The sequence below is a fragment of the Pogoniulus pusillus genome, chromosome 35 (assembly GCF_015220805.1).
Source record: "Pogoniulus pusillus isolate bPogPus1 chromosome 35, bPogPus1.pri, whole genome shotgun sequence".
NCBI classification, from domain to species: domain Eukaryota; kingdom Metazoa; phylum Chordata; class Aves; order Piciformes; family Lybiidae; genus Pogoniulus; species Pogoniulus pusillus.
In genome coordinates, this window is record NC_087298.1 from 7,202,399 (window position 1) to 7,224,157 (window position 21,759).

Consider the following 21,759-nt stretch of genomic DNA (forward strand, 5'->3'; position numbering starts at 1 on the left):
TAGAGGTCCCTTCCAGCCCCTGACATTCTGTGATTCTGTGAGCACTGCTGGCTAATGCTAATAACTCTGTGTGTGTGTGTGACCAAATAGCTACACACTCTGCTCTGCAGCCTGCTCAACTCTTTCTTTATTGGTCAAGTCTGTTCAGCACATTTATTTATGAGTACCATTTAGTACCCACAAATAAAACTTCTGCTGCCTTTTGAGCTAAAGTGGTCCTTCTAAATTCATTCTAAAATGTTCAAGAACTGTGGGATCTTCATTCCAGTGAGTCAGTAAAATAACACAAGTGGTTCTATGGAGTGGTTTTCCAATAGTGCCAGTGCAGCTCAACTGGGCTGTCAGCTGCAGGACCTCTTGTAACATGAAACCCTCTCCTATCTACTTGAAGGTAGCTGATGTCACAGAACCACAGATTTAACCAGGTTGGAGAAGATCTCTAGGATCATCGAGTCCAACCTATCACCTAGGAGATGCCTGGAGAAGAGGAGGCTCAGGGCAGACCTCATTGTTGCCTACAACTACCTGAAGGGAGGCTGTAGCCAGGTGGGAGTTGGTGTCGTCTCCCAGGCAAGCAGCAACAGAACAAGGGGACACAGTCTCAAGCTGTGCTGGGGGAGGTCTAGGCTGGATGTTAGGAGGAAGTTGTTGCCAGAGAGAGTGATTGGCATTGGAATGGGCTGCCCAGGGAGTTGGTGGAGTTGCCATCCCTGAAGGCGTTCAAGAAAAGACTGGATGAGGCACTTAGTGCCATGGTCTGGTTTGGATTGGATAGGGCTGGACTGAATGATCTTGGTTAAATAGGTTGGACTGGATGAGCTGAGAGGTCTCTTCCAACCTGGTTGATTCTATGATTCTATGATGCTACACCTCTGCTACTCTTTTCCAGAAGATTTTATTGTTAAGAGCACACGTACTCTGCACATTTTTAAACTTACAACCAAATGCAACTGCAGGTGAAGTAAACAATCCTTCCCCCCCCTTTTTCTGTTTTTTTTTTTTCTTTTTTTTACATTAAAGTATTTAATTAGTGAAACAATCATTATCAATGTAACAAACTGAAAAATACAGCAACTCGAGATACAAGACTGAGGTAACAAAATACTTTTGCCAAAAACCTAAGATTCCAACGCCAGGGTTAAGGTTGGTTTCTTTTTTTTTTTTATGGGTGAGACAGTTCACAAGAACCATAGAAAGAATCCTTACACAAATGGCATGCAGTGGACTGCTGGAAAACACAGCCAAAAATAGTGCAACAGTTTTCACACAAACCAAACCAAAACGTTGAAATCAGTTTACATGATGTGACGAAGAAGTCGCCGCCTGGAAACTACTTCTCTTTGCCTCGTTTTAGTGCTATTTGGAAAACCATGCATTTTGGCACTGAGTTACATCAGCACTGCACACCAGCAAGTGACTGATAATGGCCTACAGACATTGGTTTATCTTCCCAATTCTGAAAGGAGTTCTGAGATGCTGTTTGTTTTCATGCAGCTAGGGCAGTTATTCTCCCTGATGGAGCAGAACCTGTATGGTTTGGGGTCCTTCTGGGGGCACTGATGTGTAGTGTGTTGTACTTCAGCAGCAGCTTTGAAAGTACCAGATGACAGCAAATGGCTAGAAGATGGTGGCATAAAACTTGAAATGGGCAGCTATGAACTGTTTAGTGCTTGAAATCCTCCTTTAGAATTGGTTTAAGGTATTTTAATGATATTCTTACACTGCCATCATTCTGAATGAGTTCCTGTTTAGCAGCAATTTCACAACGGTACTGTAGGGACAGAGGCTTACCTGATTGTTGTGTAAAACTACTACTGGCTGTGTTCATCTTTCTCTCTATAATTCTTTTTACATTCAAATAAACCACCAGTGCTAGGGAGGTCAAGTTAATTTTGACATATTTTCCAAACTCCAAGGTTCTGAGTAGGCTTTGAGCTTAAGGATTGTGTAGAACTGAAGGGTTTCATTCTCTGCAGATTGATCTTCTGCCAGTGGTATTTGGTGTAAGAGTAATTCACAGGTGTTGCCTTTCCTTCCTGCCACACTGGTTTGGGGCCCATCAGCGTTTCTGGCAAAGATGTTTCCATTCTGCTGGGTATCTATTTTACAAGAGGGAAAATGGACACTTCTGTGGCTTCTCCAAGAGGATCTATGGGCCATAGTTTTGAGCAGGAGTGTATTTTTCAAGGCTGGAAGACTACCTTTTGTACATACAATAACATTTATAATGCTTTAGAGACCCTTAAATTCTAACAACCATTAAATTCCAGCTGTACGGGCTCATTCCACTGCTGCTGTGTCAGTTAGCACTTACTGTTCCTTCCAAGAAAGCCTTGTTAAGCATAACTGGACATGGTTACAGCATTCATTAGCTTATCTCAGTTACAAAATGCTGAGAAACGTCTCAAGTCCTCACTGGTGTTCACTTCCACATCACATCAGGAATGACAAAGTATTTATGTGCTTCTAATATAAGTTCATTTCATGCCTGTAAGGGTTCCATATTAAAGCTCACTTATGTTGAAGACAGATCAGGTTATTCCTTTCTCAAGGGGAAAGGGCTACTAGTAAAGTTCCATTAAAAACCCTCCTTGAGCAGTTCTGTTCTGGTTAGTGTGTTATCAGTTTGGTCACCCTTCTGCACATGATTCAAACCTGATGAGCACTCTAACACACAACAGACATGGTCACAGGGGGCACAGCCATTAGAATGGCAATTCATGTAATGCCTGCATCTTCATGAATAACCTCACTGGTAACTAATCACAGAAGCCCACAGGTGAAATCAATTCAGATGCTACCAGGTTCTGACAGTCTGAAGTCATTTACTTGTGACAGGATTTTACTGCATTCAAAAGCTTCTTCATGGTCTCTAATGGCATTGGATGCTCTGCACTTGCAGATGTTGATGTTGTTCCTAGATCAAAGTGTCTTAATTTAGCAAAAAAGGAGGGGGAAAATCAGAAATGTATTTTGCATTAGCACTGTTCTCACACCATTCCTGAGCTATCAAACTCTCCAACAATTTACACTTTCACATGTCCCAGAATGAAACTGCAGTTGTCAGGAGGTGCTTTACTTGAAAAGCTGGTCCTGTGTCAGCCTTCATTCCATGGACTGTAATGTGAACACCTGGACTATCACACAGTGCCTGACCCACATTTAACAGAACAGGTATTTGTGGGTGGTTGTTATTAGAGGAGTTTCAAACCCAGAATTTAGAAAGTCGTGCAAGCCCACAGAATAAAAGCTCCTCATGCCAGGGAGCTTGTTCTAACACAGGCTCTGTTCAATTAAACTGCCTTCCAGCTTTCCACAGTGGCTAAGCTACAGGCTGACTTCAAATTTCTCCTCTAGGCAATCTTGGGAAATCTGACAAGGTTTTCTGGAGGAATTCTGAATACTGCTGCCTTATGGCAAAAGAGTTTCAAACTAAGTGCTGAACTTAGCTTAGGAACAGAAAAAAAACTGACTACAGAGTGCTAGGTCACAGCAGGGATACAGCTATGGGTGTAGAGAGTTCTGTCAGAGGAGAAGGCTCAGTTACATTCATATTTTCTGTTGTTCTCCAGACACTTTTGTGGAGGCTTTTTGAACTTGCTCCACTGTCAGTCCTCCCTAGCTTCCACTGCCATCATGATTCCACAACAGCAGTACCATGTGCTAGTGCTGTGTGTCATAAAGGTGCATCAGGCACTGGCATTGAGTGGAGCTGAGTCAGCCAGAGAAAGACAGACCAGGAACAGCAACCTGGAATCCTCCTGAGGAGCCAGGACCTTGTGATACATAAGATCCTGCTTCACTCTATGAAGGCATTTCAGATGAGCAACATTCAGACTGAAGAAAAACCCAAACTTGTAAACAACTATGCCTCTAGTAAGAGAATGAAAGACACCTTTAAGCACAACATAAATGGCCTTAAATCCACTGTCAGAGCATCCCCAAGCAACTGAATGAAAATAAAACCAACTGTCCTGTGCCAAAATTCATTCTTCCCAAATAGCTCAAATGTGAACAGCAGAATTGTCCAGAGATTTGATACAAAATCTGAGGCAGCCACATTGCCAAGCAACTCAGTGCACTTAAGATTATAAAAATGTTGTTCCACAATTCTCTATTCTAATTGACACTTTGCAGCAAGTTAACACTGTCAGTCATTCTGTGCATTAGAAAGAACTGAAACCCAACATGGGCCAAATATTGTTCAGTCACACAAAGCAGCTTAACGATAAAAAGAACCGTTTAAAAAAGAATAGGCAGAAGATGTGATGCTCAGTTTGTGGTCAAACATCAGTCCACAGCAGTCTGTGACCACAAAGAGTCATGGGCTCTAGAATCCTGCAGGAGTCAGGATTGATCTTCTGTCCATCTAACTTGTCTGTTTTCACTCAGTGCATGAGACTACATCTGGTCCTAAGGACAACATTCACTTTCTGCTTTTAAAAGCTGTGTCAGAATCACTTTCAAGTTACACAGGAAAGTGCTGAAATATTTGTGGCTGGCTCATGTCAGGAAAACCATTCTCCTCTTCCTCCTTAGAGAACAACAGCCTTCAGTTTGGCACTTGAAGTCACATCAGGCAGGAGAGCAGATTATTCAAACGACATCAGATTAGCAGGTACCTGGAAGAGAGTATAAATTACTCAGCAGCACAATGCTCCTGAGCCTCTTGCAGCTCAGAGAAAATGTGAGGTTACAAAACAGGGAGGGCTAATAATTATTATCCAGTGTGAAAAATGGAATCAGTCTCGAGAGGATCCAAAAGAGGGCTAGTCCCAGAACTGAAAGAAAAAGACCAATGATTTTCCTACTAATGGACCAAATCCAGCCAAAGTATTCTAAGAAGTCATCAGCATGCATGGGGGCAAATGTGTGTGTGTAAAGATTCTTGAGCCGTATCGTGGTTTAGGTCCCATATGGATCAGCATCCTATTAATATAACCTTTGGAAATCCTTTCTAGAGTAAGTATTTACCTCAAGAGGAGAATGAGGCTGCTATATAAAGGACAAACAGAGCATTTTATAGGGTGCTCTCTTCAGTGGCACTTGCAGAGTCAGTCACTGGAGAAAATGGCACTGTGTATGCTTGCTTTGTCTGTGACAAAGCCCTTTCTGAAGTACAGATGGGGTTACCTCTCCTTGAAGCAGTAGAGTTTATATGCTGTTAAGGTGACCAGATTTGCACAAAGCCTGATTTGTGTTCAAAGCTATCTTTGATAGTGATGATTTTCTGGAAACTATGAAAAGAAAGTGGATAGAAAGAAGTTTCTCAGCCTTACCTGAGGCTTGTTGCTTTTGCATGCATCATCCAAATGCTTATGCCATAATATTGCATGAAACCTTGAACCAGTCTGGAACTTGTAAACATTGCCTACAAAACCAAGAAAGTCAAAGGCTCTAAATTTGCAGGCAGATATGTAGCTTCAAGGGATTCCAGTTTCTGTGCAGAAGCCAAAGTCCTGGCCTGAACTGTTAATTTGCACCTCAAATGCTCTCAAAGAGGATGTTGCTCATGTAACAGAGCCCATGTGAAACACTATCCAACAGTCCCTGAGTGAAGGGGGTTTGAGAGCATCTGTGGCCTGCAAAGCTAAGAGGAGTATGTATAGGCAGAGGCCAAATTGCACAGAGAAGAGCACTTAGGTCACATCTGATTTACCCCTGGCTAGTGCTAAACTTCTTTTGGGCTCCCCAGTTCAAGGCAGACAGGGACCTGCTGGAGAGAATCCCAATAGAAAGCCACAAAGATGATTAGGGGACTTAAGCATCTCCCCTATGAGGAAAGACTGAGAGCCCTGGGGCTGTTTAGTCTGGAGAAGAGAAGATTGAGAGGGGATCCAATCAATGTCTATAAATATCTGAGGGGTGGGTGTCAAGTGGATGGGGCCAAGCTCATTCCACTGGTGCACAGTAGTAAGACAAGGAAAAATGGATACAAACTTGAATGTGGAAGGTTTCACCTAAACATAAGGAGAAGCTTCCTTAGAGTGAGGGTACCCAGAGAGCTTGTGGAGTCTCCTCTGGAGATCTGCAAAACCCACCTGGATGCAATTCCTGAACAGACTACTCTAGGGGATCCTGCTTTGGCAGGGGGATTGGACTCAATGACCTCTGGAGGTCCCTTCCAGCCTCTAATGTTCTGTGATTCTGTGAATGTTTTTGGTATTTGTGAATTTAGTTGATTTCAAGGTCCCCTTGCAAGTTTTCTCTGTGCCTTGTTACTGTTTCTTGCAATCCAACACTTGGTGCATTTCAGTCGACACCCAAGAAAGGCACTTTGGACTGTAAATGCAAATCCATGTCTGGCACCAAAGCTGAAAATGCTAAGTTAAGGAAGCCTCAAAAATCTTTATTTAACCACTCAAAGTGCAAAGTTAACTCTGGGAGCTTTCTGATCTTGTGAAGTTTAATCAAGGTGGAAGAGCTACGGCACTTCAAAATCAAGTACTGAAAAGTACTTCATAGTTATTTAAAGGTTTTTTTCCTTTGGCAAATGATTTGGGGCTTGAAGACTTTTCATGCTACTTTAATTGGCCTCTGTAAACGAAGATTTGGTATTGACCAATTGCAGAAACTTGGAGGTCAGGGTGTGCAGGCACAGGGACATGCAAGAATCTCATACTGATTAGGCAACTTCTGCAAAACTTACAGCAGCTGCCAAGGTGCAGCATTGCCCCTGTGGGCACCACTGCAGACATCAAGTTCAGTTTCATTTGTACTCTTCCTTGAAAATTCCATATTGAAACTCTCCCTCTTCTGTCTTTGCAAGTGTCATTGCAAGTTCTGTAATCTACAAACTTGTTAACAGAGGTGAATCTACTCCCTGCCACAGAAACAGAGCACAGACAATGTCCATCCTGCAACACCTACCTTTGTCAGGGTTATTTAGCTGGAAAATATCAGGATGCTCAGGGTCGTCAGGCAGTGCCACCATCCAGTCCACAATGGAGACCTTTTTACCAGGTGTAGATTTATACTGGAAGAGACAGACAAGTGAGTCACAGGTCAGACTGCAGCAGGGATTCTCTTCTGAATGTAAAAGTTATGCACACACATGGCTCAGCCTGGAATGGCAGATACACTTCTGACACCCTTCCACAACTGCTTATGAATGTGTATTTTTTGGTCTTAGAGCAAATGTAGTGCTTACATGTTTTCTTTCAGTGCCTCTTAAAGATTTTGCTCCAAAGTACAGAAGAGTTGATCCTGAAAGCATAACCCAGTATCTAGTCCATGAGGAGAGCTGAATGACAAAAAAAAAACCCATTAGGAAAATCTCTACATATCTCCAACATTTCAGAAATCTATTCACAAGCAAGTCCAAGTGCTACCAAAGTTAATTCCAGAAGCAAGGAATGGAGAGTTAGATAAAGAGTGTCCCCTGGTGTGAATCAGCCCAGATACCTGAATCTGGCTGGCTGGGAATGCAACCCATCTTACTGGGGTAGCTCATAAAAATATCAAGACTGATGGTTTCACAGCAAAACACTGTGCTGCCTTCTAATGGACAGATCTTAGACTCCAGCATTTGATCAGTAACACTTATCAGCAAATCTTTTAGCACTCAACACCAGGGCTGCACATAAAATCTGTAAATGAGTTCTAAAGAAAACAAGAACTCATCAAATGCATAGGGACCAGAACCACCTGACACCTGTTAATTCAGGTTAAGTATGGACTCTGCCATGACTTTTGTGCCCTGCAGCCTTCTCATTTCATCATGCTACTCAATTTCTACCCTCACAGAAATGCCTGCTGATTTACAGAGCTGCTTTATCCTTGCTTTTCTGTCACAACCTACGGACTCTACTTGTAAATGCAGGGAGAAGCAAAACTGCTGTAGATCAGACACCACACAAAGGTTACAACCTTGCTACAAGCCACTCGAACTTTGAACAGAAAATTACCTGACAATTGATAATGACAAGGAACATTGGTTTGTGTGGTGTCAAGCTACAGGTTTAAATTTCATCTTGGGAATGAAAGCAGCTGCTACTGAATTAGAATCATAGGAAGAGAAAGAATTAAAATCACTTACAGTAGGCTTCTTGCCTTCTTTGAGCAATGTTTTTCTTCTCAAGGGCCCTTCTATGGTAATGACTCCTGTGGAACTACCTAATGTGCAGCTGCAGGCCGCCCCTGTTGGGCTGGAGAGACAAAACACTGCCATAGGTATTTGACCAGCCAAAAAAGGACATAAGCAAGCAATGCAATGTAGCTCTAAATACAGTTTTTCCTGCATTGCCTTACATATGTTGTATCATCTGACACTTGACTCTGTGATATCTGCTTTCCAGACCTAGATATCAAACAGGAACCAGAATCAATAAAAGGTTCTACTCTAGAGGCTTAGACATGAAAAAACAAACCAGACTAAATACTGAGGCTCAAAACCAAAGAGAAAAGAGGCTAACTGCTGTTTCAGTTTGGTAAGTTACACAAATTATCTAGATTTCTGGAAGCTTATGCATTAAAATTTTGGCAATAAGAGCTCCCACAAATGTAATTCTATCTTAAAACAACCTTTAGGTATCAAAAGGAATGCAGGAGATTACCTTGGTTTATTAGAAAAAGGTTGAAAAAAGCAATATAATAATGACAAATAATTTATAGTTCAGTGATTAAAATGTGTTTTTTTCCCTTTCCCAGGATGAACACAGAACTTCCCACATACAAAAGTGAAAAAGTGCTACAACTGAAAGAACCCAAGCACAGACTGAGAACTGTAAGCAGCCTTTAACCACATCATTTTGCAGCCACAATATCTGCCCAGATTCAGAGAGGTGGCAGAGAGTGCAAAGCACTGTTCCACTACGATAGAATGTTTATAAATGTCAGATTTGAATTAAGTCCTAACTATAAAAACAGACTCATTAGGGGTGTCTGAAGAGAAAAAGCTTTATGGCGAGCTTAGAGGACAGCCTGGACATTTTGTTTTACTGTGTATCACGAATATTTCAGCTTCAGGGCAACTTGCTGGAGTGACCTGTTCTAGTGGGAGGTGTCTCTGCCTATGGCAGGGGGGTGGAACTAGATGATCTCTGAGGTCCCTCCCAACATAAACCATTCTATAATTCTATGATTAAGAACTTAACCAAAGACTGGTTGGTAGGTGCTGATCTCTCACAATTACCTGCTGCTGTCTTCCTCACCATGTAATCTCAGCCCTGATATTCTTATAAATGTAAGGACAGTGAAGTTTGCCAGGGCCAGCTGAATCATGTCAAATAATGAATACAGAGAGAAGAGCATGTCTGTGATCTAGCACTCAGCTGTGAAAGGATCACTGTCCTTTGAAGTGTGCTGATGTCATATAACACAGGCTGGAGGAAGTGATGCACGCAGCAACACCACCTGTGCCAGAGGAGCATTTCCAACGGGCTGGTGCATCTGCTTCCATTGAATGGAACTGCCTGGTCTGTGCTGAGCTGTATTCTTGTCAGCTCTAGTTTGCTGATAGAAGCAGTAGAAGGGTCCAGGAAAGGAAGAATGAACACAGGCATAAGAATTACCTGACAGTAGATAAGAAATGTATTTTAGGTTGTAACTGTTCTTTGTGTATTTAACAGGCTTCTCACCTTTGTATCTTCTTGTCTAATTCTACCTGCATACCTTTTGAAACAAACCCACCATGGATGTGTTAAGAGGATTTTCCAGAAGCAGGTATAAGAGCTGAAATACTGCTCCAAAAGGGATTCCTTTATTCATTTATAATGGTTGCCCTTTAAATCCTTTCTAACTTGTGCTGCTCTCAGATGTTACTCAAGTAAAACACTACACTTAACATTTGCACATTATATCAACATTTCTGCAACAGATGAAGCAAACTGATTTATACAAAAGGAGAACTGACTGGATTTAAACTCCAACAAAATGAGAACTGACTGGATTTAAACTCCAGTGTATGCAGAATACTGTTTCAGGGCCCTGTTCATATACACACTTCACTTCATGTACTGTTCATATACACTTCTTCACATCCCACTACCACAGAATTTATCAAGTCCAGTCAGCTACAGATGCAATAAATGAGTTTTATCCCTCTAACTATACACAATTTTGCACATCACCTCTCTTTGGCCTGTAAATGAATTACCTCTTTCTGAAAAGTTCATGTCTTAGTACCCACCAACATTGGGATTGCCTGCTACATACAGCACTGCATATGCTCCCTTTCTGACTCAGGGTCCATGGTAACACCTCTTTACCCTACAAAATCAACTTATCACATAGCTCTCTGAAACAAACAGGTGCTATGGGTAGCTGTCCTGTAAATCAGGAAATAAAATGAGAAAGGGTCAAGAGGACATCCTTCTAATGTTGTTATTTGTCACAGAAGGCAAAGGTGGCCTTCAAGACAAGCCTGCTCCTGTCCTGCTCCCCAGAGCACACACTAGTCGTCTGCCAGGTGGCAGGCAGATACTAACTGAACTTCACCTGGATGGGCCACAGCCCTGCTTTAGCAAGGAGTTTTACAGGCAGGAGGGCAAAACTCCCCTGAGTTGATACGGTCATAGAAGGATGCTTTTGGACACAAAGTACGTTACGCTGGGGAAGCGTAGAGACCCAAATGGAAGTTTAGCATCAGAGACTGAGCAAGGCAGACCCTGAACTGTACCTGTAGACACAGCTTCGACTCCTAGGAGAATTCCGGATCGGTACCCTCCAGTTAGGCCCCAGCGTGGCATATAAACGACCCCTGTTTGTGAATGCAAATAGCTGATGAGGGAAATTCTAGTCTGAGACTTTAACAGTTAGGGTTTGGTAAACATGACAGAGATAGTTCCCAATCTTTTCAGGTCCATGGGAAGAAAACCACAGTAACTTTACAGTGCTTTATGTCAAGAATTTTGCTGGTTTTTTTTCCCCTAACTAATCGATGATTTGATACAAATAACTCTTGATTTAGGGCTTACCTATTTAGGGATCATTCGTGAATGTCTTAGCTAAGTCTGTAGAGTGCTCAGTGAGTGTACATGAAGTCTAACTCACCTTTCAAGCCCTGACGGCAGCTCCTCACTAAATTCTGAGCTTTCACTGCTATCTAGAAAGAGAGTAGTACAGAGAAGGAGTGAGAAAACCACCCAAGGGAAAATACAAAGCCAGTGCATGTGGATCACCAGCATCATCTTGATACAGTACCATGGAAATTGCTTACTCAAATCATGTTTCAAAGTTGAAGCCTTTATAGAGTTCATGGTATAATCTAACACTGAAAGAGGTTTATGACATCTCTCTGATGAATGAAGCACTTTCTGCTGTGTTTAGATACCAGACATCTACATGTCACTTCATTACACTGCTTTGCCTTCAGAAGCTGAGCACTTCAGCAACACAAAATCCACTTACTTCGTAAGACAATATTTCTACCCCAAAATGTGTCAGGTCAGTTCCAGTTATCAGACATGACAGCATTGTCTGTTTTCAACAAGGAAGCACATCTGTACCACAGCGTATGCCACCTGTATACTGCTGATAGGAGGCCACAACAAATCAACATGATGGTATTCATGACAGTCCCTACTTCTCCTCCAAACCCATGACTGATCTGTCCCTTCTTCCCTGGCACAGCTATTTAGCTCACCATTTTAATTTGCCCAGGACCAATCTTTTAATGCTCAGTATAATACAGTGAGCTATGCCTGTACTTTCAGAGATGACCTTGATGTCAGAGTCTTCTTGACCAAGTAACTTCCCAGTCTATTCACTAGAAACAGCTTGAGTCACTAAAAAGTGACTCAAAAAAAGTGGCATTCTCTTGCTAAGAATGCAGATTCTCAATCACTTTTTAATTACAGTAATTATAGGTTAATTATTCTGCCATAATGCAACTGTCACCACCCTCATTCACGAGTTCATTTACTGTTTATTTCCAAAGCTGAGTGCAGCACAACTAAACTACTCTCCCATCTTTTGAAGCACGCTGTTAAAGCTGAAGCTTGCTTTGTGAAAAGTTGGCTTTCAAAACACAGGTCCACTTTTCAGGAGCACTTTTTTTAGCTGGCAAGCGCTCTGTGTGACATGCAGAGCACACACAAAGAGCACACAGAGAATTCCTTCATGCCACTTTTACCAAAACCACCAGTAGGTAAGTGTGGAAAGCGGAGATAAGGTTGACTCAGCAGCTGAGCAGCAGTTCTCATCTAGTAAGGAAGCAGTCTGTGCACAGGAGCTAACGCTGCTAACTGCCTACTTCTGGCTATCTCTGTGGGTTTCAGAGCACCGGGACAGAAAAGCAGGACCATCAGCTCCCCGCCCAGAGCCTACCTATGGAGAGGCCGTTGGTGAAGAGCGAGCTGAGCGGGTGGCTGCGGGCTGGGCTGTGTGACTCCAGGACACTGTCATCCAGGAGATGGCGTGGCTTCTCTGTCGGGAACGTTGCACTTTTGCTCTCCACGACGCTGAACTGACACATCATGCTGGAAAATTGGAGAGAGGAAAATGCAAAATCCCCTGATGTCATCTAATAGCAGCTCTTGGCTCCTAATAGTTCCACTCAGACTTCACCTTATCACTAGGTCGTTAAGTGGCAATTAAAGAGCACGGCTCACACTCTCCCTCTGCTGTCCATATGCTTCTTGAATATCAAAACAAGTTTCAGATTTTAGTGGTCTTTATAAGCAACAATTATTAAAATTGTATATGTGGGAAGTTTTAAGGTTTTTTACTCCTCTCTTATAAAACCCTGGGTGGAGGCAAAGGTAGAAAATGTGGTGCTGAGGGATGTGATTTAGTGGCAGTGGTTTAGCAACAGTGGTGGCTTTGTGAGCTCCAGGTGAGAGGTTGGACTTGATGATCTCAAAGGTCTCTTCCAACCTCAACAGTTCTGCTATTCCATGATTCCATGGTTCCATTATTCCATGATTTTAGGATTTCATGGCTCTATGATTTTATGATTCCATAGTTCTATGGTTCCATTATTCCATGACTTTAGGATTTCATGGCTTCTGCTAAAACCAGAAGAAGCAGACCCTAGCTAAGCCCCCGCTTAGTGGTGCATCACTAAGACCACCTGTGAACTTGTTCTTCCATAACCTGTTAACTGTGAAACTTGGTAGGTGCTGAAGCTGGTAGATATTGAAACCTTAACTGAGCAGCAGGTGCTCTGACTTGGCTGGGTAAACTACAGAGAAAAGTGTTTCTAATCCATATTACCCTGGTAAGATAGTGCAAAAGGTCACAACTTTCCTCAATGATCAGGTATGCCAAGCAGCCAGTAGGCTTCCTGAGATGTATTAGCAAGATGTTTAAAAAAAAAAAACCAAAAGAAAAAGAATCAATTATGCACACCAGGACTCCACAGACCAAAGTGCACACACAGCTTTCAAGTACTGCCAATGTCTGGCACTAGCAGAGAAGAGAGTCAGCAGAAATAACAAAGTGTCAAGAGAAAACCTAGAGAATGCACAGCAAAGCCTGAGGCACTCTTGCAATACAAGAAATGGAAGGGACAAATACCAGAGTGCTCTCACATACCAGAATGCTCTGCTGCTATCTTAAACCTCTGTGGTGCATGGAATTGCCTAAACTGAGACAGCCTGCAGTACCTACTTGTTTCCCAGGCTGTGACTCTTCCTGTGCCTTGGTACAGGAGGTGTAGGTAGACTTGCTGCTACTGAGGCATCAGGACACGTGGGTCTCCTGCTGAATTTCATAATTGCTGACACATCAGATGGACCTAAAAGACAAAGATCACTGAACAGTGAACTTAATGCAAAATGTCATGGGCTGGTTAAAATGAATTGTTCCAACTCATCAAAGGCACCATTTCTGAAGAGCTGTTCCTTGTGCTTTAGGCTTACACCATCCATTTCTGTTGTAAATTCATCTCTATACTCTTGAACTGTCTGGAAGTAATTTTGGAAACAGCTTTGCACATACTCTTAACAATGAACTCCTACAAAAAGTTTTGGCACCCTTACAACAGCTGGATGTGCCAAAGTGTAATATGCAGAGCCATAAAGTCAGTTTGTACTTCGGGTGTGAGCAGGAATGCTCACACATGTTTTGAATTTTGTTCACAACTCCATGTTGTGAATAAACTGTAAACAATCTGCTCATACTGACTCACAGCTTGAGCATGCAAGAGAAAGCAGAGGCTTTTCATGTGTCTAATGGCCAGACGGATGGATTACTTCTCAATCATCTATGAGCTCTAAAGTGTCTCGCTGCAATTATTCTTCCTCTCGGTTTACAGCTTTTACGAGGCCTCACGGAAAACATGGACAAGCTGTTCTTGCTCCACTTCCTTGATGCTGTTTGCTAAAAGGCTGGCAGTGAACTCTGCAGTACAGTGGAGAACACCATGGCCTATCACCATCCTCAGTGATGTTGGTTTCACAGTCTACAGCTGAGATTTCATTCAGTTGTGGCACTGGTGCTTGTAACATAAGAACAGCGGTCACAAAAGTGGCAGCCTGCCCCGTAACTCTCCAAACTTGGTACAACCCAGGTAGCTGTGGAAGTCTTTCCCCTACATTACAGGAACCACTTTGTGGAGGTTCCAGCAGTCTTAGCTTAGTCAGCTTCTGGCCTCTAACCTGAAACCACCAGAGTGACAGAGAGAGAAACTTTGTTATGTGAAAACCCCCATACAACCATCATCAGACTCCTTACAAAAACCAAAAGATGCTGTCTACCAATAAAAATCATTCTCTGAGAGCTTTCATTCTCCACTCCTTTTCCCTCCCCTTCCACCCTCCCCCCAGAAATTAGGTCCCCATTTAGGAAGCATGGAGTGAAACTGGCATTACTGTGACTACAACACAAAAATATGTACAGATTCATCATTATAACTTAATTTTAGCAAGAGCTTTTATTACCTGGGCAGCTTCAGGAGAGAAAAAGGTTGCTACAAAACCCCTGAAACAACTGATGTAATGCATCTAAAAGGACTGCATATTCCAGGTTGAAAGTGAAGACTACAGAATCAGACTTCAGGTTCAAACACTGCCTGGCTAAAGTGAGAGATGCCAAAGGCAATGGAATTTATGGAAGTGCGAAAAGGAGCCTCACAACATAAGCCAACAGTTCCAGCCTGGCTTCCTTGCTATTACACATGGCAATCACAACTGCTTTCATCAGTTCTGTGAAAGGAGGTAGTGGGCTTATTCTCAATCCTAGTTCTGTCTCTCTGGTGCAGATTCTGATGACAGAAACCAGAATGCTTTTCTGGGATAAAGTGAAGACTGACAGATCAGCTGTGCTGGTATTACTGTGTCTGAAGTGGCCATTTTCGATGCTGTTCTGCACTGTCCTCATCTTCAAGGCAAGAGAAGGAAATAGAGACAGTTTGGTATTGCTAACCCTGTGGTGAAGTAAAAAGAATCTGATCCTCAAAATCTTTACAGGCTCTGTCTCTGCTCTGCTGTCAAATGTCCATGAAAAAGACCTGTGAAGTTCAGAGTTCTCATTAGACGTCAGAACCTCTGTTGCAGGCTACACTCAGTTCAGCAGGAATTCTGGGGTGCAGAGGATGTCAGCAGAAGTTATGGGGCACAGAGGAGGCGACCTCATTGCTGTAAAGGGGTAAGAGATGGGACAGCCTGTGCCAAGAAGGATGCCAAAGAGGGTAAGTGGTGAGATACCGACTGAAAGTGCACGGACCAAGGGATGTTTATGGACATACCAGACTGCTGAGCAATTAGCTGGGGAAGCCATGCCTGATACTGCTGATAACAAAATTCCAATATTTAAATTCATTTGAGATTGAGTTATTTTGCCCCCTTTTTTTTTTTTCCAATAAGTGAAGTCATCTGCTACTGCTAACTCTCCTCTTTACTCTCCTGGCTCCACTCCTAGTGCATACTGTTACCATGATTGCTATTCTGTTATTTTGCCTTTCATGGAGACAAAGCACTCTTAGCAGGATTTTCCAGTCAGCTGGCGTGAACAAGGGTTAGTTTGGTTTTCATTATTTCTCAGCATCATTTTCAAGGCTATGCTGACATGCACAAAAGTAATGTATAAAGATATTAAAGCGTTATTAAGAACGTGTTTGCGTTAGGGACCGCGAGACAGCTTCATCAGAGCGAGCAGAGCGCTGCTCAGAGATCTGTGGCAAGAACATTTGGAAAAGTTTACACATATCCCAAAGGATCTCACTGTTTTTTCCTTTGCATAATTTTTCCATGAATAATCCTTCAAATGTTATAAATGAACGTTACTTTTGCAATCCTTCAGCCGAACATGTGAACATTTACAGTCTCCAGAGCTTTTCCAGAAGGCAGCAGGGTGAAGGAGTTACAGTTGAGAGTTTTTTTCTTCTTCTTTCTTTTTGTTTGTTTCCTCCAGTAAAAATCTATCAACAAACCAACTCTAGGCATCCAAACAGAAAACTGACAATTGGTAGCATGTTATATGCTGAAAAATGGAGCAATTTTCCAGGAAGGTATAAGAGTCTCAACTATTTACTATGTTCTGGTGAGCAGCTAAGAAGTAAAACTAATACTTAGCAGCTCTGTTTCTAAAACGTTTTAATAAAGACATTCCAAGCCACAGACTCTCCAGTTAAACCTTTGCTGTAAATTTTTACTGTTCTGTTGCCATTGTAACCCAAGTCAGTGGGTGATAATTAAAACTCTCCAATAGAAAGACCTACTTACAAAGCACACAATAAAGAACTTAAGAAGAATTTTTTTGTGTGCACAGAAATCAAGAATAATGAAAAAAACAAATCTAGGATGATGGGAATGATAGAATGGGAAAGCAATGCTTTAGTTTTTGGGTGTTGCTTTATTATTCAACTAAAGGCTAGCAATGCATACAGCATGTATGCACTTAGGACTTTTTAGGCTCTCAGGGAGTGACAGCACTAGGGGGAATGGAGTGAAGCTGGAGGTGGGTAGGTTCAGACTGGACGTGAGGAGGAAGTTGTTCACCATGAGAGCGGTGAGACCCTGGAATTGGGTTGCCCAGGGAGGTGGTTGAGGCCCCATCCCTGGAGGTGTTTAAGGCCAGGCTGGATGAGGCTCTGGCCAGGCTGATGTAGGGTAGGGGTCCCTGCCCATGGCAGGGGGGTTGGAACTAGGTGATCCCTGTGGTCCCTTCCAACCCTGACTGATTCTGTGTAACAGACCTTTATGTTATGGCTGCTTCTCAGACAAGAGTAAAGCAAGAACAAAAATCAGAGTCTTTGGTTACCCCTCTGTGTGCACTTCTCCCAACTCCCTCAAAATAGCAGCCCTTCAAATTAAGAAAAGAAAGGTGTGCTTTTGTCTGTCAAATTGAAGTCTGCCTGATCTCTCTGGAAACAGTATGCAAAGGGCTGTTACTGCAGAGGTTAGGCAGATGATTTTGGTTATTGAATGACAGTACTCTCTTTTCCCCCAGAAGGATTAAGAAATAATACCATGGTCTGAGAGTAAGTGGAACATAAACCAGAGTTTGTATTTCTGCCATGTGATCCCTGTTGCTGTAATTAGTGACCTATTCTAATCTCCACTTCCATTCTATCTAACAGAAAAAGGTACAGATACATCTATAAAAAGTAATTTGAAAACCTCTGATGGAGTCTTTGATCTGCAGTTCAGATTTGCATTAAGAAAATCCCCTAATTTAAAGGTGAGTTCCAAAAGCATGGTTTGAAGTGAGGGAATAAACACTGACACATAAGCCAACCTTTTGTAAAGTCTCTCAGTAACAGCAATTATGAAGAGGAGAACTTTGACACACATAAGCATTTTACCTTATACTTTTTCTCCCCATAAATTTAAGTTCAACAGTGAGTAGTGCTGGGCTGTTATCTCAAGGTACTAATGTTCCTTAGTGGGCAAATAGAGCTTAGAAAGGCACAGCTTCATTCACCCTGTCTCACTCCACTGCTGTGTGCATGACTCAGTCCTCCTGGACCATTCAGTTCTGGCTTACTCTTTTTGCTGTCATTGCCAGCAAGGGACCAATGAAGTGATGTAGACACAGAGGGAAGTTTGTTGACGTTAACATAAGAAGTGTCAAAATGCACAAACTGACCCTAAAGGAGTTTGCCCAGCAATACTCTACCCAGTATCTCCAAGAGCAGTGCTGTAGAAATACATTAACAATGTAGAGAAAGATGAAACTGCAGTACAGGCAAGGTCACAAATTTAATGCAGTTAGCAATGACAACAGCAACAGCAAACCAGACAAGTGCTCTAGAAACCTGGGGTGCTCTTGCCTGTGCCACTATACCAAGATCAAGTACAATTTCTCATGTGCACAGTAAGCACACTTGAGTGAGTTTCCTTCAAATGCTTCCTGAATAGAAGTGATACTTTCAATTTAAAGTCCTGCTTTTATGGAATCATTAATTGTCAGCATTTATGTTACTTACACTGCACCAGGGGAATGTGCAAAACCCTGATTTATGCTTCAGAAAAAATACTGAGTTTCTTGCAGCTGGATCTGCGGAGTAGTGCATGAGCTTAGAGGAATCCATAGTGGAAGTAAAGACATTGTTAGAGCATAGGTGCAGGAAAATTCTGCAGCTGGGGTTCAAGAAAATACATTAACCAATCCAGCAGAAACAAAACTTCTTGCAGACATTATTTCAGGTGACTGCTCTGAAGAAAGACAGATAGACAGACAGATAGATAAGTAGACTGATAGATACACAGACAGACAGACAGATAGATAGGTTGATAGACTGACAGACAGATAGATAGATAGACAGAAAGACAGACAGGCAGATAATCCTAGCAGAAAAGCTTCTTGTCCTCTTGCTGTTTTCAATGTTCTTAACATTCTGAGGACCTATCAACTTGGTAGTTAAAATGAGCATTAGTAGACATTAAAGAGACTTGTTTGATAAAAAAGTCACAAAGTGCTGAATCATAGAATCAACCAGGTTGGAAGAGACCTCCAAGATCATCCAGCCCAACCTAGCACCCAGCCCTGTCCAGTCAACCAGACCATGGCACTAAGTGCCTCATCCAGGCGTTGCTTGAACACCTCCAAGGACGGTGACTCCACCACCTCCCTGGGCAGCCCATTCCAATGCCAATCACTCTCTCTGCCAACAACTTCCTCCTAACATCCAGCCTAGACCTCCCCCAGCACAACTTGAGACTGTGTCCCCTTGTTCTGTTGCTGGTTGCCTGGGAGAAGAGACCAACCCCACCTGGCTACAACCTCCTTTCAGGTAGTTGTAGTTAAAAAGTTGAAGTTAAAAAGCTGAGGTTAAAATCTTAGCATGATCATTCTCTCTGATAACTTTGGATTTGCTTTGATGGAATATTCTTCTACAGTTTCTGTGAACCTTTGCTCTGTTGAGAAAAAAAAACCCACAGCAGCTGACTTCTGGCTGGATTTAGTGGTTGCTAATAACATGTGAATCCCACGCATTTGTCTGGTAATCATTTCTTTCAAAAGCCCTCAAATCAGTCGTAAAAAAATTGAAGGGAAAGTATCACAGAGGAAGAGATTGTGTGTTTGAAACAAAAGAGCAAAGTTTTGGGGATGTTCTGTAAGCTTTTGTGAAGAAAACTTCCCTTTCTACCTTAAGTACCGCGTAAGAAAAGCAGACTCTGTGCACATGAAGCAATAACCAAGCACTTGCAGGAGGGATTAGACAATCCTCATAGCCGCAGAGCGATTGGCTGCTAAAGCACTTAGCACAAACTATTTATTAGTTACCAAAGCAACCAGTAAAACAAAGCACAAAGCTAAATGTCAGCCTCAGTGTTTACATGGAAAATGACCGCGTGGGGGTTTTGGATTCTAAAAAGCTGGGCCTGCTGTACAGTGTAGTACAGCTACTAGCAGAGGGTTACAAATGTGCAAACAGCCCAGTCTGCATTTTCAGTTTCTACATATCACATACTTACAGCCAAAAAATTCACTGCTCCTAAGAAATTAAAAAGAGTATTAAACGTTCTTTAGCAGCTCTCAGAGCTGAATGGGCTCAATAAACTGCTCTGAAATTTACCCCCATAAGAAAACCCAAGGGAATCCACCTGTTTCAGATTAATGACTCCAGATTCCTGGTAGGGTGGGAACATAAAACCTTTGATCAACTTCATCTCCTCTTGAGAATTACACCAACAACTACTTGAGAAAAAAAACCAACAACAGAAGAAGGGGTGAGAGCTCACCCCTGACTACTGCACAGTCACAGAATCATAGAATGCTTTGGGTTGGAAGGGACCTCAAAGCTCATCCAGTTCCAACCCCCTGCCATAGGCAGGGACACCTCCCACTAGAACAGGTCACCTGAACACCTCCAGGGAGGGAGCAGCCACAACCTCCCTGAGCAACCTGTGCCAGTGTCTCACCACCCTCACTGTAAAGAACTTGTTCCTCACATCCAGTTTAAATCTCCCCTCTGCCAGCTTAAACCCATTCCTCCTCATCCTGTCATTACAAGACCTTGTAAATAGTCCCCCCCCCAGCCTTCCTGTAGCCCCCTTCAGATACTGAAAGGCTACTACAAGGTCTCCTTGAAGCCTTCTCTTCTCCAGGGTGCAGATCCCCAACTCTCATAGCCTGAATGAAACCCCCAAAATAAGAGCTGCTTTTGCTAAAAGTTAACTTTAATGAAGAGGTTCATTAAAACCAGAGAATCAGGACCATCACTTCTTCAAGTCACTTAGAATAAGATCTAATTTTCTGGGTATGGTAATTATTTGAACATTCTTCTATCTTTTTAATATTGTTTCTGAGACAGATAAACATAGGTAGCAGACAGCAAGTGCCCAGCTTTGTATTCTGGTCTGCACTTTGCTCTGAGCTCTGCTACAGAACATTCAGGTGCTGAAGAACATGAATCAAGTTTTCTAGACTGAGCTATGCTTGGAGTGCAGATTCAAAGGAATTTCAGCTGCTCAGAAGGTTACCTTATGTACCATATATTACAGACTTCCCCCCCCCCCTTTTGTTCTAGGAAAATGAACTGAGTTCCAAAACAACCTAATAGCTGTACCATAAATGCTGGGCACCTCCTAGCCAACAGTGCAGGAACACAGATGGCTTTTACAGCTAATTCAGCTGGAAACTGTGAACAGTTAGCATACTATAAGCTCTCCAGATACTCTCTCAAACCATAGCAAGGCAGAATGAACAGACTTAAGTTGCTGCCAAGGAAGTTGTGTGAATCACACAGTTCCTGAAAGCACACAATTAAACTGGTTAGAGGTCCTTTTTAACTGGCTACTTGCAGGAGACAAGAAGCTCTGCAGCGTTACGGAAGGCACCAAATCTTCCTGTGAAAGCACTATTCACAATTATACATGCATTTGGTAATTAAATGAGACCATCTTAGCCACTAATATACAAAACATAGCTTGTTGTGAGACATTCACTTTAATCAGATGTCTGCCTCCTTTTGAATTTACTGGAAAACCAGCTGGCAACCAAAGTGGAAAATGGACACATGGTTTTCTCCAGTTCTTTGCAAACAGGAATATTGAAGAATTTCACTGTTTTTATTGAGCCTCATGCTCATAAAGATACTTTGAGGGGAAAAAAAAGAAACCCACAGTGTCTCTGGCTAAAGTAAACTGTTAGTCTTTTCAAAGAGACAAAACTGAAGTTGGGTAGAAGATAAAATCACAATGCTTGGAAGGAAAATCCACTTCCAGCATTAACACAAGTACTTATACTTTAGGACATGAAGACAACGCTGTCCCCTGCATTTAAGTCAGCTAAAGACTTCAGAATTATTGCCATGATATTGAACCTTTTCTCCTTGATGGGAACATGTGGAAACCTATACAAAAGCAGAATGTCACCTGCAGAACTCAACCACACTTACTGCTATTAGTAACATACTAAATTGCTTGACTA

The 21,759-nt window shown here is 42.3% G+C and overlaps 1 protein-coding gene across 10 annotated transcripts in view; it reads right to left on the reverse strand.

Moving 5' to 3' along the window:
• Positions 1–881: 881 nt before the first annotated feature.
• RALGPS1 (Ral GEF with PH domain and SH3 binding motif 1) overlaps positions 882–21,759 on the reverse strand; it is a 95,959-nt gene continuing 75,081 nt past the window's right edge. For 9 of the 10 annotated variants that reach the window (XM_064171340.1, XM_064171345.1, XM_064171335.1 and 6 more), the window contains 9 exons: positions 13,552–13,678; positions 12,268–12,419; positions 10,993–11,044; positions 10,619–10,699; positions 8,039–8,147; positions 7,151–7,243; positions 6,871–6,976; positions 5,280–5,371; positions 882–4,622 (listed from right to left, as the gene is read on the reverse strand). In XM_064171340.1, the coding sequence (XP_064027410.1) occupies positions 4,593–4,622; positions 5,280–5,371; positions 6,871–6,976; positions 7,151–7,243; positions 8,039–8,147; positions 10,619–10,699; positions 10,993–11,044; positions 12,268–12,419; positions 13,552–13,678 (842 nt within the window). In that variant the 3' untranslated portion in view covers positions 882–4,592. The remainder of the gene's footprint in view (positions 4,623–5,279; positions 5,372–6,870; positions 6,977–7,150; positions 7,244–8,038; positions 8,148–10,618; positions 10,700–10,992; positions 11,045–12,267; positions 12,420–13,551; positions 13,679–21,759) is intronic. The other variant, XM_064171344.1, reaches the window with a different exon arrangement.